The sequence below is a fragment of the Pristiophorus japonicus genome, chromosome 20, assembly GCF_044704955.1.
Source record: "Pristiophorus japonicus isolate sPriJap1 chromosome 20, sPriJap1.hap1, whole genome shotgun sequence".
Lineage (NCBI taxonomy): Eukaryota > Metazoa > Chordata > Chondrichthyes > Pristiophoridae > Pristiophorus > Pristiophorus japonicus.
In genome coordinates this window covers 17,969,240-17,982,906 of record NC_091996.1, presented here as the reverse complement: position 1 = coordinate 17,982,906, position 13,667 = coordinate 17,969,240, and the positions used below count along the sequence as shown (strand labels likewise).

The following is a 13,667-nucleotide window of genomic DNA, read 5'->3' as shown; positions in this document are numbered from 1 at the left end:
ATGCGCAAGTGTGACCTTAGCTCCTTTAATTGAACTCCAGAGTGCTGGTACAGCGTGGGAGGCCTGCTTATATACAGTGCTCCCAAGGGATGCCAAGGGTTACATACATAACTGGGGAGACTAGAACTAGAGGGCATGATCTTAGAATAAGGGGCCGCTCATTTAAAACAGAGATGAGGAGAAATTTCTTCTCTCAGAGGGTTGTAAATCTGTGGAATTCGCTGCCTCAGAGAGCTGTGGAAGCTGGCACATTGAATAAATTTAAGACAAAAAGAGACAGTTTCTTAAACGATAAGGGGATAAGGGGTTATGGGGAGCGGGTGGGGAAGTGGAGCTGAGTCCATGATCAGATCAGCCATGATCTTATTGAATGGCGGAGCAGGCTCGAGGGGCCTTTTGGCCTACTCCTGCTCCTAATTTCTTTTGTTCTTATGGTTATCTCGTGGCATGTTGGAAAGTGCACATGTGAAGACAAAATGTGGGGACAGAATTGGGGCTGGCTCCTTCATCAATGATTTTCCTTCTGTCACAAGGTCAGTGGCTGTTTGCTGACAATTCCACAGTTTTCAGCTCCATTCACAACTCTTCTTTAATGTAACTATGCTCGCAAGTTTGTAGAGCTGTTGAATTCTGGACGGAATTCCTCATCGGCGCCAATCCCCGAAACCTCCCTTGGGTGCCGGCACCCCACAACTTGAGCCTCCTCCGGGAAATCCCCTCCATGCCTTTCAATTCTGCGTGGAGGGAATTCCTGTACAGCTGTTCTTGCACACTCTCCACCTTGTCAACCTCGTCTGCCATCCGGAGGTGGCGGGGGTCCCCGATGGAGTGCACTCTACGCAGGAGTCCTCCCCTTATTTATTGGGGATTTGGCCTGGAGGGTGTTGCATGGAGCAGTCTCATGCAATAAGTTTTTAAGTCGGTTCACGGGCTCCCAGGCCACCTGCAATTTCTGCGGTCTGGAAGAGTCCGTGTTCCATGGAGTGTGTGAGGTTGCAGCCCCTGTTCCAATATTTAAAGGGGCTGCTCCTCAAATTCTGGTTGCACTTCAGTCCCACACTCCTGATCTTTGGGCACCCTGTGCGGAGGGGAGCGGTGGGTCCGAGGGCCTCCTCGTAGGGTTGCTCCTGGGTACAGCCAAGGGGGCCATCAGCCGGTCCAGGCAGCAGGCGGTCGAGGGGGTCGTTCAGCCTGACTGCCTGCCTCTCTTCCGCGCCTACATCCGAGCCAGGGTGTCCCTGGAGATGGAGCACTCGGTGTCCAAGGGTACGCTCGCGGCCTTCCGCGAGAGGTGGGCACCGGAGGGACTGGAGTGCATCATCACGCCCAGCAACCAAATTTTAATTTGATTTTATATCCAAATGTTAATTTGTTTAATTGCCGGTTTTAGTGCCCTCTCCCCCGGCCCCTTTTAGCCAGGGGGCACTTATATAATTTGTGTTTCAGTGCCCTCAAAAAAAAACCCAAAAAACAAGGAGGCACTTGAAAAGTTTTTGGAGTGTGCCTCCCCCTTTAATCAGGGGGCACTTGATTACTGATTGCAACTAAAATAGTTGCAGAGCTGTTGAAACTGACCCCGTCCAGACGAAATTCCTCACCTGCGCCAATCCACAAAACCTCCCTCGGGTGCCAACGCCTCACAACTTGAGCCTCCTCCGGGAAATCCCCTCCGTGCCTTTCAATTCTGCACAGAGGGGATTCCTGTACGGGCTGCTCTTGCACACTCTCTACTTTGCCATTCTCGTCGGCCGTCCGGGCACACCATGGTGCACCACCTTGCCGTCTGGAAGAGGCGGGGGTCCCCGATGGAGTGCTATCTACACAGGAGTCCTCCCTTTATTTATTGGGGACTTGGCCTGGAGGGTGTTGCATGGGGCAGTTCCATGCAATTAGTTTTTAAGTCGGTTCACGGACTCCCAGGTCACCTGCAATTTCTGCGTTTGGAGGAGTCGGTGTTCCATGTTTATGTGGAGTGTGTCAGGTTGCAGCCCCTGTTCCAATATTTGAAGGGGCTGCTCCTCAAATTCTGGTTGCACTTCAGTCCCACGCTCCTGATTTTTGGGCAACCTGTGCGGAGGGGAGCGGTCAGGTCGGAAGGCCTCCTCATAGGACTGCTCCTGGGCCTGGCCAAGGGGGCCATTAACCGGTCCAGGCAGCGGGCGGTCGACAGTGTCGTTCAGCCCAACTGTCTGGCTTTATTCCGCGGTTACATCTGAGCCAGGGTGTCCCTGGAGATGGAGCACGCGGTATCCACTGTTACGCTTATGGCCTTCTATGAGAGGTGAGCACCGGAAGGACTGGAGTGCATCATCACCCCCGGCAACCAAATTTTAATTTGATGGGTTTTTTTGTTCCAAAGTTAATTTGTTAATTTGTCGGTTCTAGTGCACCTTTAATAAGGGGGCACTTGATTTATAGTTTTGCACTAAAATAGTTGTAGAGGTGTTGAACTGGGAGTGGCTTAGTCGGTCACGTGATGTTCACAAGACTCAATAAAACCCCAGCCAGTTGGGTTCAGGGGATCCATGATGAGGCAGGTGATTGTGAGCCTCGTGAATGAACTGGTAATGTGTAGTGTGATTGTTAAACCTTTGCTAATAAATCAACTCGTTCTTAATAGCAATGTGTTGTTATGAATTCTTAAACAAAGAACCCATGAAGCAAATACATGACATCCTCCAATAATGAAATAGCCCGTGCCAGTCTGCAGCAGGAGCTGGATGGCAGCCAGGCTTTGGCTGACAAGTGGCACAGAAGGGCCACTGTAAATCGCAAATATAAGAAAGCCCAAACATCTCCCCCACTGAGTATCAATGGCACCACCATTGCCAAGTCCTCCATATCTTAGGGGTCACCATAGGCCAGAGACGTAACTGTAGGAGCCATATCAATCCCATGGCTAAAAGAGCAGGAAGTACTGTGTGAAAAGTAGCACATCTCCTGATCCCTCAAAGCCCCTCCACCAACTACAGGTTCAGAATGTAACAAACTTTGCAGATGACACAAAGATTAGTGGGAAAGCGGGTTGTATAGAGGACATAGAGAGGCTGCAAAGAGATTTGGATAGGTTAAGCGAATGGGCTAAGGTTTGGCAGATGGAATACAATGTCGGAAAGTGTGAGGTCATCCACCTTGGGGAAAAAAAAACAGTAAAAGGGAATATTATTTGAATGGGGAGAAATTACAACATGCTGCGTGCAGAGGGACCTGGGGGTCCTTGTGCATGAAACTCCCAAAAAGTTAGTTTGCAGGTGCAGCAGGTAATCAGGAAGGTGAATGGAATGTTGGCCTTCATTGCGAGAGGGATGGAGTACAAAAGCAGGGAGGTCCTGCTGCAACTGTATAGGATATTGGTGAGGCCGCACCTGGAGTACTGCATGCAGTTTTGGTCAACTTACTTAAGGAAGGATATACTAGCTTTGGAGGGGATACAGAGACGATTCACTAGGCTGATTCTGGAGATGAGGGGGTTACCTTATGATGATAGATTGAGTAGACTGGGTCTTTACTCATTGGAGTTCAGAAGGATGAGGGGTGATCTTATAGAAACATTTAAAATAATGAAAGGGATAGACAAGATAGAGGCAGAGAGGTTGTTTCCACTGGTCGGGGAGACTAGAACTAGGGGTCACAGCCTCAAAATACGGGGGAGCCAATTTAAAACCGAGTTGAGAAGGAATTTCTTCTCCCAGAGGGTTGTGAATCTGTGGAATTCTCTGCCCAAGGAAGCAGTTGAGGCTAGCTCATTGAATGTATTCAAGTCACAGATAGATAGATTTTAAATCAATAAGGGAATTAAGGGTTATGGGGAGCGGGCGGGTAAGTGGAGCTGAGTCCACGCCAGATCAGCCATGATCTTGTTGAATGGCGGAGCAGGCTCGAGGAGCTAGATGGCTTACTCCTGTTCCTAATTCTTATGTTCTTACAAGATCAGGCGTGTAATGGAACACACACCGCTCGTCTTGATGTGTTCAGCCGCAATACCACTGAAAAAGCTCAATATCATCCAGGACAGCAGTTCATTTCATCGACATCCCAGAATTGAACCCCTCCATCATCAGGGGACCATGGGTACAGTATGTATGATCTACAAGATGCACTATAGCAACTCACTTAACTGACTTCAACCGCACTTTCCAGACCTTGATTACCGAGAAGGACAAAAGCAGGAAGGTTGTGGGAACACCATCGTCTCCGAAATTCCCCGCAGAGTCACACACCATCCTGATTTTAACATATACAATTGTTCTTTCATTGTTGCTCGGGTGATATTCTCTGCATGACCCCAAGGACGCACCACCACCCTCTTCGGACAACTAGGGATTGGCAGTAAATTTGGGCTTCAGAGTTGATCACATCCTTTCCCAAGAACAAATTTTAAAATGAACTTCTGCGGGCGGGAGTTTCAGCCTGTTGCTGCCTTTGTTTTCACCCTGGAGGGGCAGGCGGCAAGCTCTTCCCGGCGGATGGCCAGATTCCAGCACCCCACCGGGATTTTCGGTGCCGGTTTCGGCGGGGGCGCAGAACATTACCGCCCGGAAGCGGCGAGCCGGTGGTCGGTGCAACGCCCCTGGTCGCGACACCGGCTTGATTTTTGGCTCCTGCCCGATCTGTAGCACTCCGTAGAGTGCCCCCTGCTGGGGCCGCCTGTGAAAGCCGTGAGGTAAATAATGCCGGCCTGAGGCAAGTGCGATTGCTTTTTATTTTTTGCGATTTATGTTGTAGTGGCGTGAGTTATTTATTGGGAATGTTTGTGGTGGGTTTTTTTAAAGATTATTTCTCTCCCCCACCCCGCCCCCCGCCAGGCCTATCACAGAGTGCTCGGGATTTTCATTTGCTCAGCCGGCCTAGTGCCCTAAGAGAAGTGTGCACCACCCCACACTCAGGGCCCAGCTGCCCAATTTTGCTGACTGAGGCACAAACTGTAACCCGGCGCAAACTGTACCGCCCCGCCGTCATTACCGCCCCGAAAATCTAGCCCCAGAGTGGGGCTTGTGCCAAGAGATAGCCCATAAAATGTAATAATACTCGGCAGTATGAAAGGTTTATTGTTTTATTCAAAATCTGATAGCCATAAATGTAATATGATCGGTGGATTTCGTTCAAATCAAGTGCCTTTTTTTTCTTACAGCAAATCTTTTTTTCATGAGGTAGCAACTTCTTTGGAACTAAACCATTGATGTCTGATGGTTCTCATTCTAAGTGCCACCCATCTTTTCTCTTATTTCTGAAGGAAGCGACTCATAAATATATTGTTCTATCACAAATCCACTGTGTCTCAGCAGAGTGCATTGTCCTATTTCCACCGGGAGTTTGTCCAAGTTGTTTCCTTGGAGTTCCAACAGAGTTAGTTGACTGAGCTTTGAGATCTTACTGCTGAGGTTTGAGATTAAGTTATTGCTTAGCTTCAGAGTCATGAGCTTGTTACATTTGAAAAGCTGATCTGGGAGCGTTTCTATTTTATTGTAACCCAAATCCAAATAATAGAGGTTTTTGAGGTTCCCAATATCAGTTGGAATTATGGAAATGTTGTTATTGTGTGCATCGAAGTAGTGTAGTTTTTCAATGCTGAAAAGGACTTTTGGTAAAACCTCAATCTGGTTGTTTGAAAAGTAGAGATACTCCAGCTTTTTGATTCGGTTAATAGTTGGCGGGATGGTTTTGATCATGTTGAACCAAAACTTCAAACAGGATAACTTTTCCAAATATTGCAAGTTGGCAATTTCTTCAATTTTGGTAAGATTGTTACCTTTAAGGTCCAAGACTTGAAGTTTGGATAAGGTATAAATGGCAGTTGGGATTTTATCCAACTCACAGTTATGCAGTTCAATTTGGGTCAGATTTACCATCTTCTTTAAGATACTCAGGCTCAAGAGCTTAGTCTTATCATTGTGAATGCAAAGCTTGAGCAGGTGGAATGCAACATCGATGATGGTGGAGGGTAGTTTAGAGAGACTCGATTTTAGATAAAGGACTTTCAGAGAGCGAAGTCCCTTTAAGGATTCAAGTTCCACAGCTTTTTTTTCAATTGCTAGCTTTCCAGTGAGGTACAGCTCTTTGAGCTGGATCAGTTTGTAGATCCATTCAGGGATTTCATCACGACTCACATATTTAACTCCCACTTTTTTCAGTTGCTGCCTCAGCCACATCAAAGCTGATGGTGTAACTTCAGTTACACAATGTGAGAGCCAGATTTCTTCCAGCTGATCAAGTTGGGTTATTTTGTTGGATATTTTAACATTACTACAAAGTTCCAGCCTTAAGATTTGTAGCTCAGTAACATCATAGACAGACTCGGGTATCCCTTGTAGCATGAAGAGGTACAACTCAAACTGATCTTTCTTAGTTTTCGTTAGATGCATCTTCACTTTCTCCACAGTCCAGTCATTATTCAAACTTAACAATTTTAGCTTTTTCTCACTCACCTCTGAGAGGAAGACTGCGAGACGTTTGCAATACAGAGTGTCATACTGATCGATCAAATGCAACATGAAGGCAAAGTCATTTGTTACATCAGGGATATCAGTGAATTGGTTTTCTCCTCGTTTCTCAAAGGAGTATTGCTTCAGAGTTTTTCTGAAAACCCAAAATATTGTGTGGATACAGAGTAGCCAATAGATAACCACTAAACCCAGGTACAGCAGGGCCATTTTGCCGATGAAACGAGCTGTGGTATAAGTACACATGAAAGTCGTGTAAAAAACCAATGATATCGCATTAGGTTCACATATATTAAAGAAGTCGACAACATAAATATAGGCTGGAAAGTAACCAATAATAACTAAGCAATGTATAGTTTTGAACAATGTTTGCCCAGCATAAAATTTATAGATTGTATCTTTCTCTTCAACATGGAGTCTAAATTTCCTTACTTTCTCAAACAAAGCTTTGGCTTGTTCTGCGTCGTTCTTGTCCAGAGATGAGCCGCTCCCTGGTGTGCTCGAGTGAATACGTGTGGGGATTTTAAGGGTTGATGCATCAGTGTTAAGACTGCTCATAGCGTCATTTCCAGAGGTCCCCTGTCGCTCGAGGGCCTCTTCCACTTCACTGGCATCTACACCGACTGCTGTAGAAAGGGCTTTGGACGTCCAAGGTGACTGAAAACACTTCTGAAGGATGTTGAGAAATTGTTGCATTTTTGAGCTTGTTTTAGGATATGTGAAACAGAAGTTGCTGCAGATGATCAGGACAACTGTATGGAATAAAATGAGGTAAGAGAAGAACCTGGTAAACCAGGGAATTTGACCATAACATATTTGATTGACGAAAAAGTACTGCCAATTGAATAACTTCGTAACCCTCCCATCAGATGTGCCTGGAGTATTTTTCAGGGTTGAGTTTATCTCACTAGGTTTTGTCCCTTTGGTTTCATCAGCTTTCTTGAAATGTGGCAAACAGAAAGTCTCATCCATATAAAGCTGTATGCTGCAGCCGAAGATAGCTAACAACAGCATAATAATAGTCAGATAATCCATGAAAGTGTCCCACCAAGGTTTGAAGATCCGAAAGGCAGGTTGCTTGTCTTCCAAACTTGAAACGTCCGACACTGAAAACATATCTGAAATGAATAGAAAAATTTGAAGCGATATTTGAAACATACATTTTGTAAGACAGTTGAGATATTCATGCTTTACATTATACATTTGGGTTTGGGTAATTCCAGGCACGTGCATGCCATATAGGGGTACCCATTTAAGGCTGCAGCGTAGAAGAGGGATTGAGGGCATAGTTGACAAAACACTGAAGCTATCTATATAAAACTAGAAACATTATACAGTACTTACCTTCTATAAAGCCTTAGCATGGCCTGATCTAGAATATTGTTCAGTGGTTGTCACTCTCTCTCTCTCTATCTTGCTCTCTTGCCCTCTGTCTGTCTGTCTCTCTTTCTCTCTCTCCGTTTGCCCTCTCAAGTGGATGTAAAAGATCCCACAGCACTATTTCGATGAAGAGCAGGAGAGTTCTCCCCGGTGCCCTGGCCAATATTTATCCTCAATCAACATCATTAAAACTGATTATCCGGTCATTATCACATTGCTGTTTGTGGGAGCTTGCTGTGCGCAAATTGACTGCCGCGTTTCCCACATTACAACAGCGTCCACATCCACACTTCAAAAAGTACTTCATTGGCTGTAAAACGTTTTGAGTCATCCGGTAGTCGTGAAAGGCACTGTACAAAATACAATGCATTCCTTCTTTCCCCCCCCGCTCCCGCAGGAGAAGGTCTGGATCACAGCACCAAGGATAAAAACTAGTCTCGGCCATCAGGATAAAGTCAAAGAGCTAAGGGGTAGAAGTTTATTTGAGGCAGTAGCGCAAAGCGGGTTGTATTGCGTGGGCTACCTGTTCAGTTCTATTGACATCAATGGGACTGAATTTCAAGCGTGGTGTATAACAGGCGGCCGATGTGATATGGCCTGTTTAGCGCTACCGTCCACGATGGATTTCCACCCCTATGGCTTTGTTCATTGGAGAAGTGTAAACTTTGATGTGATGTAACTTTGGTTTTTAAAATGATAGATTCCGTTTGAGTGGGTAGGTCATGTGAGTTAGATAGGGATGGTAGAACTAGGAGCCATCAGTATAAGATACGAAACATGCAATCGTGTTAGGTGCCATGATGTATTAATTTTCACAGAGAGTTATTGAGCTCTGGAATAGATTATCAAATATGTGGTAAGAATGGATTCACTACAGTCCATCAAAGAGGAGCTGGCCAAATTTAGATTTCTTTAGAGTTGAGGACATAAGAACAAAAAAACACAAGAAATAGGAGTTGAAGGAGGCCATTTGGCCCCTCGAGACAGCTCCACCATTCAATAAGATCATGGCTGATCTTCTACCTCAACTCCACCTTCCCGCATTATCCCCATATCCCTTAATTCCCCAAAATATATCGACCCTTGAGCATCCACAGCTCTCTAGGGTAGAGAATTTCAAAGATTCACAACCCTTTGAGTGAAGAAATTTCTCCTCATCTCAGTTGCTTTGGCAGACCCCTTATTCTGAGCCTGTGACCCGGGGTTCTAGATTCCCCAGCCAGGGGAAACATTTACTCAGCATTAAGCCTGTCAAACAAACCCCTTAGGATTTTATGGGGCCGAACTGGGTGGAGTCACCGCCCGCTGGCACATAGTTTTCTGGGCTGTCTTCTCTCCGAGCAAGTTTGGTGGAGGCCTCCCCCCGATGGGGAGGGAAGACCGCTGGAGACCGCCCGCTGACATCTGCTGACATGCAACGCGCCAAGTGTCCTCCTGCCCGCCAAGCTGCCAGTTTGGTCCGGGCGGGAGTCCACTGCAGCAGGGGAAAAGACCGCCGCTTGGAAGCAGGTCTAACCTCAACGGTAAGTATGAAGACCTGCAAAAAAAGGTTAGTAAACTTCTTTTCTTTATTTTTTTTCCAGCGATTCAGGTGGATGGCATCCCCTGAAGGTTTTCCAGTGTTTTTTTTTTATTGTTTGGAAATTTTTAGTTTTATCTGTTCCCCCCCCCTCCCTGGGCCCGACTCAATCCTCGGCGGTACTGTGCCGGGGATTGCATTTGCTGCCAAGATTGGGAGTTCCCGCCCGTTGTCGGCCAGATTCATAGCGTAAGCGCTTCTTTTAGTGCCGGGTGGTCTTTCCAAGACTTTTTCATGAAAGTTCCACCCAAAGTACCATCAGGACCTCAGCGGTTCTTTGCATGGAACTTGGGTGGAACTTAACTTCCATCAAGTTCGGGGCCTATATGTTTCAATTATATCACCTCTCATTCTTCCAAACTCTAGGGAATATAGGCCGAGTCTACTCAATTTCAAGTTATCGGGGCAAGGGTCACAGGCCAAGTGCTACAGTTTGCTACATAGTGCATTCTAACAGACTCTAAATCGAATTCCAATAACTGTAGGATAGTTGACCTACCCTTAGCCGATGCTATTCTTGAGCTGGTCGCTAAAAAATGTGCAGGACTCCATCTAATTTCTCTGTGGGTAGAAGCTGGCCTTTGCTCAACACCTGCCCATAGTACCGCAGTTGTGATCCAAAATACAGCAGAGTTAATGGATCAAAACTGCATCACACCAGTTTTTGGCATTGTGCCTTGGTGCTGTTGTAACTTGTATTTGTAAAAAAATTGGTTTTCGAAGGTATTGTAAGGAAATAATTAATTAAACGGACTTGAGGTCTCTTTATAATGTAGTAACTTTTCGTTTTCACCTGTTAAGTGAGTTTCTGCTAGAAGGTTGAAAATGTAATCATAAGACAGATTTGCTTTATATTGGAAAAATGTGAGTTTTAGCAATGTTTCTGTTTCAGCATCTGTCTTTCTTACTTGTATCTGTGAATTGCCTTGAAACTTTTTTTTAAACCTTAGAAGCAATCTGCAAATGCATGTTGTTTTTGTTGTGCCCACAGTGCAACTGAGCTTTACATACTTGAAGGACCGAGATATGATCCCAGGCCTGTGCTGTGTTACCTGATCTCAATCAAGGCAGTGGCAAGGATTGGCCTCAGAGCTCCCAAGCTTACGAAGGGTAAAAGGAGCCAGGGTTTCGGCACCTAGTGACTTTCCATGACGCGCCGTGGCTCAGTGGGTAACACTCTTACCTCTGAGTCAGAAGGTTGTGGGTTCAAGTCCCACTCCAAGGGATTTGAGCACAAAATAATCTAGGCCGACCTTCCAATGCAGTGCTGAGTCTGCTGCACTGTCGGAGGTGCCATCTTTCAGATGAGATGTTAAACCGAGGAGGCCCTGTCTACTCTCTGAGGTGGACGTAAAAAATCCCACGGCACTATTTCAAAGACGAGCAGGGGAGTTATCCCAGGCATCCTGGCCAATATTTATCCTTCAATCAACATAACAAAAACAGATTATCTGGTCATTATCACATTTCTGTTTGTGGGAGCTTGCTGTGCACAAATTGGCTGCCACATTTTCTACATTACAACAATGACTGCACTCCAAAAGTTCTTCATTGGCCGTAGAGCGCTTTGAGATGTCTGATGGTCATGAAAGGTGCTATATAAATGCAAGTCTTTCTTTTCCTTGCTGGAAAGTGCATGTGTGGATACTGGGGTGAGAACAGGGCAAAGTCACTGTGAGATCATGAATAGAGGGATGAGATGGATGTAAAAGCTTGTATGCAGTCAGGCTACAGTAAATTATTACACAGCAAACAATCCAAAGTATTTACTAGTTATCTGTAGAAATTAACAAATCATGAATACAGAATGAGAATATTTTTCAAAGGCAGAGACAAATTGGTAAAGAGAGAAATAATTAGGTAGGAAACAAATATTTTTACTTACTCAAGAATTTTGGACTGAACTTTATCTGAATAGATAGTTTTTCCAATAAACATCAGATTTTGTCTTTTACAAATTCTAAAGATAGTAATATAAGATCTTTTAAGATAGCAAAATTAATAATACATGTTCAAACAGTTTCAGAATTTTCAACTGGCATTCACCTGAGAAATGTTGATAAAGTTCTACAAATAGTTTGATTTAGAACTTTTCCATTGATGATGTTGAATTTGGAATTTATGATTGTCTTCAGTATACCAATTCTTCTCCATCCATTCAAACACCTGACATCACACAAATTGAAAGGAATGGTTTATCCCCCGGAGCTGGACTGTCATCTATCTATTAAATATATGAATGTCTTGAGTTTAGCACACACCCATCACACTCCAGATACCCCACTTCAAAGTGTCACATTTTGTTACATAGCTAAAACAACCTTAAATAAGAGAAAGAGAGAGACAGCCATTTCATGGTGGGTTCTTCTGGCCCAAAGCAAGAAATTTACAAGCAGTTACAAAATTGCCCTTGTGAGTTTACAAGCAGCTACAATCACGTGGATTTGCTGATTTAGACCATTTCTCCATTGGGGAGTATTTGATCAATGGCCATCAGTGGTCCAAAAAGGACCAACATGATGAACATGACAGCATTGCCGTACACCCAGACTACCTGCGAGCAATGCCATAGGAGATCTACTATTAATTTAATTAAATATCACAGGCTTTTAAAGTATTTATTTTTATAACTAAAAAGCAGATATGAGAAAGCTGCAAACTGTCATTTATTAAATAATTTCAGGCATAAAGATTTGCCAATTGGGCTCCCCGATGGCTCAATGAATAAATGTTCCATTAGATGTACTACTGAGCCACAGAGACAACTGTAATGTATTTGCTTCATGGGTTCTTTGCTTAAGAATTCATAGCAACACATTGCTATTAAGAACTGGTTAGTTTATTAACAAAGGTTTAACAATCACACTACACATTACCAGTTCATCCATTCGGCTCGCAACTGCATATCTCATCGTGGATGACCTACACCCAACTGGCTGGGGTTTTATTGAGTCTTGTGAACATCACGTGACTGGCTAAACCACTCAGTGCAACAACTCTACAAACCCGTGAGCATACTCACAGGTGCATACAACACAACAGGGAAGGTTCCATGGGGTAGATTTTCCACTTTTGTGCATATCGCCCAAAAATGGGCGTTATTTCCAGCATGGGCGCTAAAAATGGGTTTTCAGATCGTCGGCTTCTCACCCATTCTAAAAACACCTAGTCTCCATTTTTGAAATTGGGCATTACTACGTTAAATCTCTCTGACCTTCTGCCATAAAGTGTCACCGTCTTTAGCAACGGCATGGCAACGCTCTATTCCCACGATTCAGGAGGTCAAGGGTCATCATGACATGCGCAGAAGAGGAGACACAGAGTGAGGGAGCTGAGAGGAACTGAAGGCATGTGTGGCTGTGGTGTGTGCTTGTTTGGCTGTTGTGGGAGGCATGAGTGAGATTCACCTGCAGCAAAAAGCCTACTAAGCACCAAGAACATAGTTGGCATCGAGTTTTTGTCCAACAAATAAGATATAACATGGAAGGGATGGTGGAGGCCCTGGAGCTGGTAGCCAAGAACACTGATGGCAGAGGGCTCCCAGTGGTCCCGGAGCACGGCACTGCACCCCAAGGTGCCGCACCCCCATTGCCAACCACACACGAGAGCCAGCAGCAACATCTTGCTTCTGGCTCGGAGCATGTTCCCACCTTGGGACCGTGCTCTCCCATATCTGTCCAAGCAGCGGTTCGGCCGTCATCCCCCCCCCAATGAAGCATCGCCTAAGGAGCTCCTCGGCCAGGTGGCTTGGAGTCAGGAGGGGAAGGGGTAGAGGTGGGGAGCAGAAGCGGGGGGGTGGGGTTGTTTTTTGCAGAAATACTGATGATTTCAGACAAATGTTCAGTTTAAATGTTTTTTATTTAACAAAACCTTGTTGCGCATTGGCTCAGATAGCTGCACCGTTACACGCTGGTGATTCCTTAACATCAAAGGGTATAATGACACTTAACTTCAATCAACTTAAACTTTAACTGTCACCAAGGTGATACCCACCATTGATTTTTGTCCTGCACACCCAGCAATATGTCAGCCTTATAAATAACATCAACGTTCTTTCAGGCAAAGCGCTCATTGATGAGCTCCTGACGTAAGGCTCTTGCAGCTATCATGCCACCACGGGCCCTTTCATGTGGCCTAGAGGGGGGTGGGGACATGACTTCAGCGTCAGCCTGATTCTGTGGGCCGATGTCAGCGCCCACCTCCCCATCCTCCTCTTCCTCTCTCTGGTGAGGTGGACTGTCAGACTCATCAGGCAATTATTGTCCTCT

General features: G+C 45.3%; 1 protein-coding gene across 1 annotated transcript; it reads right to left on the bottom strand.

Moving 5' to 3' along the window:
* Positions 1-5,036: 5,036 nt before the first annotated feature.
* Positions 5,037-11,293, bottom strand: LOC139233190 (volume-regulated anion channel subunit LRRC8D-like). The gene is made up of 2 exons (XM_070863826.1): positions 11,285-11,293; positions 5,037-7,558 (listed from the first exon to the last, which is right to left on the bottom strand). Exon 2 carries the CDS (start codon positions 7,554-7,556, stop codon positions 5,199-5,201), a length of 2,358 nt encoding a protein of 785 aa, XP_070719927.1. The 5' UTR covers positions 7,557-7,558; positions 11,285-11,293; the 3' UTR covers positions 5,037-5,198.
* Positions 11,294-13,667: the final 2,374 nt, after the last annotated feature.

Excerpts from the sequence above, each read along its gene's own strand:
- LOC139233190 (XM_070863826.1), bottom strand. The coding sequence starts at position 7,556 with ATGTTTTCAGTGTCGGACGTTTCAAGTTTGGAAGACAAGCAACCTGCC.